At 39.5% G+C, this 4,067-nt stretch overlaps 1 protein-coding gene across 1 annotated transcript; it reads right to left on the bottom strand.

Annotated features, from left to right (window-relative positions):
* Positions 1–692: 692 nt before the first annotated feature.
* SARC_10938 (hypothetical protein) lies at positions 693–3,895 on the bottom strand (the record flags this gene model as incomplete). The annotated part of the gene is made up of 5 exons (XM_014294995.1): positions 3,741–3,895; positions 3,066–3,176; positions 2,370–2,493; positions 1,926–2,098; positions 693–866 (listed from the first exon to the last, which is right to left on the bottom strand). The coding sequence occupies exons 1-5, from the start codon at positions 3,810–3,812 to the stop codon at positions 693–695; spliced, it is 654 nt and encodes a 217-aa protein (XP_014150470.1). The 5' UTR covers positions 3,813–3,895.
* Positions 3,896–4,067: the final 172 nt, after the last annotated feature.

Below are 4,067 nucleotides of genomic sequence, written 5' to 3' on the forward strand. Positions count from 1 at the left end.
TATACATACATACATACATACATACATACATACATACATACATACATACATACATACATACATACATACATACATACATACATACATACATACATACATACATACATACATATACATACATATACATATATGTATATATATACATATATATTATATATATATATATATATATTTAAAAATATTTGTACGATAGCAACTGCATCAGATCAAACTGGCAACGTCATCCCCAGTGTGAAACAAGGAGCCGCGCGCGTACTGTATTGTATACCCTCTATTTCCCATCCAGCCGGTTTTAACCATCTCGCGCATGTTTGCATCTACTAACGGGTGTCCAGTTCTGCCCTCTTTCCACATGGCTAACTTTTCCGCGCCCTCATCCCATTCGACGTTTGGTCTGGCGTGTGTTGTGCGCATACCAAAAAAATACGATTTTGAATAGGTCCAACTTCGGTTCTTCAGAATCACCATTTTGGTGGGCGATAGAATGCGTACTACGTTTGGTTTCTCAATTCCACTGCACAGACTAGAGTTCACGAGCAGACATAGGCAATTTAACGCGCTCAGTCGAGAACAAGATTTGGGTATAACGCTCCATTAGAATGGACCGGTGAACAGAATCTCTCCGAAACAGTTCACATGCCGTCAAATCCATGGAATCGTATATCCATATGTACAAAACTATAAATAACTACTCAACACTGATATACAACACACCTAGGGAACACCCCCTTGAGCATGAACGGCTTGGAACCGTGTTTCATAAAGTATAGGTGGAAGAAGTCTCTCCACAGCAGTTCAAATATCATCCAATACGTGCTCTTGTTCTTCACCCGCATTCTCTCGTACTTCTGACAGGCCACATGTATCTGCAGGGAGTGTTTAACACTTGTAAATGGGTTACCAGATTTATGTAGGCAGCATCAAGGATTTAATTTATAGTGAAAATCTACATGTGCATATAGAAAGATCGTACTCAACAGTAGTTCCATTCTCGCTAATCCCATATATATACCCATTCCGGATTGCACACGATTGCTGACATATGAAACAGTTTATAGCAGCCCGGACCGAACTAGCTGCTGTGACGCGCTCCCATCCAATTATTGCGATTTTGCTTGTAGTGATGGCTACACAAAGTATTTACAATTAAAGTAGTAATCTTCTGACGTGCATATATACCTAGAGCCAACCAAAGAATAAACTTCCCGCTATGATTCGCCTTAATCATATCAGAGTGGGTGCAGTTGGAGGCCTTCGATTAATAGCATACATGGACTAGGTGTCAACGTAGAGCACACTATATATACATAGAACACACAGTACATCCACAAGGAAAGCAGCACATAACTGGAATATACAAAACTTGTATAGGAAATCCATTACATACGTCAAACATGAAAATCACAATATAGTCATTTTACAGAAACAACCACAACATATACGAAAAGAATTATTATGTGCGTATTTATAGTTGTTGATGTATCATTTTAGGTTCACTATTTATCAGTGCACATTAAAACGGTATATACATTTAAAAACATTCACTGTGCAAACACAAAATACTCGGAATCCGTCGAAGACGATTGTTGATCATCCAGTACATCATACATACACCGAATGCACTAAACATATATATACTTCCAGCACATACCTGGCATATAGACATATTCTTCTAGCACATACTTGACATACACATATATATATATATATATATATATGTATATATATATATGTATTTTAGTACATATCAGACATAATTATACTCCTAGTACATACCTGATATATAAATTCTACCAATACATACCTGACCTATACGTATACTTCTAGCATATATCAGACATATACATAAACTCTGGCACATACCTGACATATGGATACTTCTAGCACATACTAGACATATATATATATATATTTCTAGGACATACCTGACGTGCGGATATGCAGCCCATGGCCAACCAAGGACTGAACTTGCTGCTGTAATTCGCCCCCATCAAACCATTGCGCGTATCGTAATAGTTCTTCAGACAATCTTGTCGGAATATGTAGTCCTCAATCCTATCTAACCCCGCTGTCTCGCCGCCCTCGAATCGCATCACCCCTATATGCATGAGCGTGTGTGTAGGTAACATGAGCGTGTGTGTAGGTAACATGAGCGTGTGTGTAGGTAACAAGAGTAGCGATGAACATAAGCTTTGGGCGCTGTTTCGGATACATAATTATAATACAACCCACATCCACTGCTCCGTGTATGTTTAGAAATAACCGAACTATAGCCACCCACACTCATGCACGATTAAGGCGGCAAGTCGTAAAAGCTCTCTAGCACTCGTAGAAAATACATAGCTACCCTAGTAAACGCTAAACCCTACCTTTCTCCAGAGCTATCTCGGGCATAACGAGGTCTATGCCTATGCTGTGGTTCTTATTTCGCGGTGGTTCACCGTCCACATTGGCTTTTGATTTGTACGTAGCCACTAAGTCGTTGAAAAGATCCTGAATCATAAAAGTAATCGCGAGTGTGAGAAGCAGATCTTTGCTGAGCAGACAGACGGTAGATTGGGAGCGTATCAGCAAAAGCCTGATGTACACACACAACGATTTATCAGCAGCAGATCTTCTGGGTCGTCTATGGCAATTGATATTGACAGACTCGATTGAGATTCATGAATCTGATAAAACAAAACACACAACAGATTGTCTATCGCGATATGAGAACCAGCCCAATGCGCGCATCGGCGTGTGCAAAGAACCAGTATGAGTTGCCCTCTGAACACAGCGCTACAGCAACCGCTTCAAACTCTCCCAACGAAGTAAGCATGACTATGTGTAGCTATGTATCTACATATACAGCCTCAATGACCGAGATATCAACACACGTTTTGTGATTGAACACATACATTCGCGCGTACATGCACCACATCCATGATGCGCAAACATCACTGACGTGAGGGTTCCAAACCCCTAAACCCCTACGGATATGATATTGGAATTTGCGGGCTGATTGAACCATTATGTATCACGAGCGAACAATAGAATACTACCCAAGTAGACATATATGCATATACCGTTTCAGAAGGTAATTCCTTTAAGCCAGCATCCCAGGCACTTGGCAGGGGCATAGCACCCACCTCAGGAGCATCCACCACTGACCTTGGCTGTACATCAGCCGATTCGACCTGCGATTGGCGCACACACATATTATACATATGATTAGAAGAAAAGACGAGAACGAAGTGTACACGCACACACTGTACACACGAATATAAGAAAGGGCGAGCTAGAAGTGTACACACACACACTATACATACGAATACAAAAAAAGGCGAGTATAAAATGTACACACCACTATTTATAAAAATACGAATATAAACATGGCCTTTCGAGCATACATAAAGCAAACAAATTCACTGACGTACGTGTATATGTGCACAATAAGAAAAGAGAACGACGCATATCACGACCCACTTATTCCCCTTCCCCCTAAAACAAATTAGGGCTATTGCGAACATCGTAGCTAACCTTAGATCTGTCAGTAGCTCTAAAAATTCGCAACTTGCTGAAAACACAAAGAACGAAAATCTATGTATACACACAACTTCACGAACGCATAAATGTTCGGTTCATTTGTGTACGTGAACTTGGGTAGTCACTAAATACGGTATTAGCTGCACCTAAGGGCAGGATCTCACATATAACAGCACACGACCAGATAGTAATCAGATGCGTGCGATCGAACCTACCTTTTTCCGCCACGACGTAAACATATCTGGCATGCTTCGCACGGGCATAGGGAGGTCCTGAGGGTCCAACATATTGTAAGAGTAATGCGAATATACTACGGTATCCTTAGCTAGCTTTTTCTTCAGCTTTCTCTCGATGCTCACCTCCTCTGGTGAAAAGACGGGATAGACAAGAATGAATATATATATAAATATATATATAGATAGATAGATAGATATACATACATACATATATATATATATATATATATATATATATATGCATATATACGTTAGTTAATTTAATTTAATTTTAATTTAATTTTAATTTAATTTAATTAATTAATT

Source organism: Sphaeroforma arctica, assembly GCF_001186125.1.
Source record: "Sphaeroforma arctica JP610 unplaced genomic scaffold supercont1.1450, whole genome shotgun sequence".
In the NCBI taxonomy this organism is placed as follows: domain Eukaryota; class Ichthyosporea; order Ichthyophonida; genus Sphaeroforma; species Sphaeroforma arctica.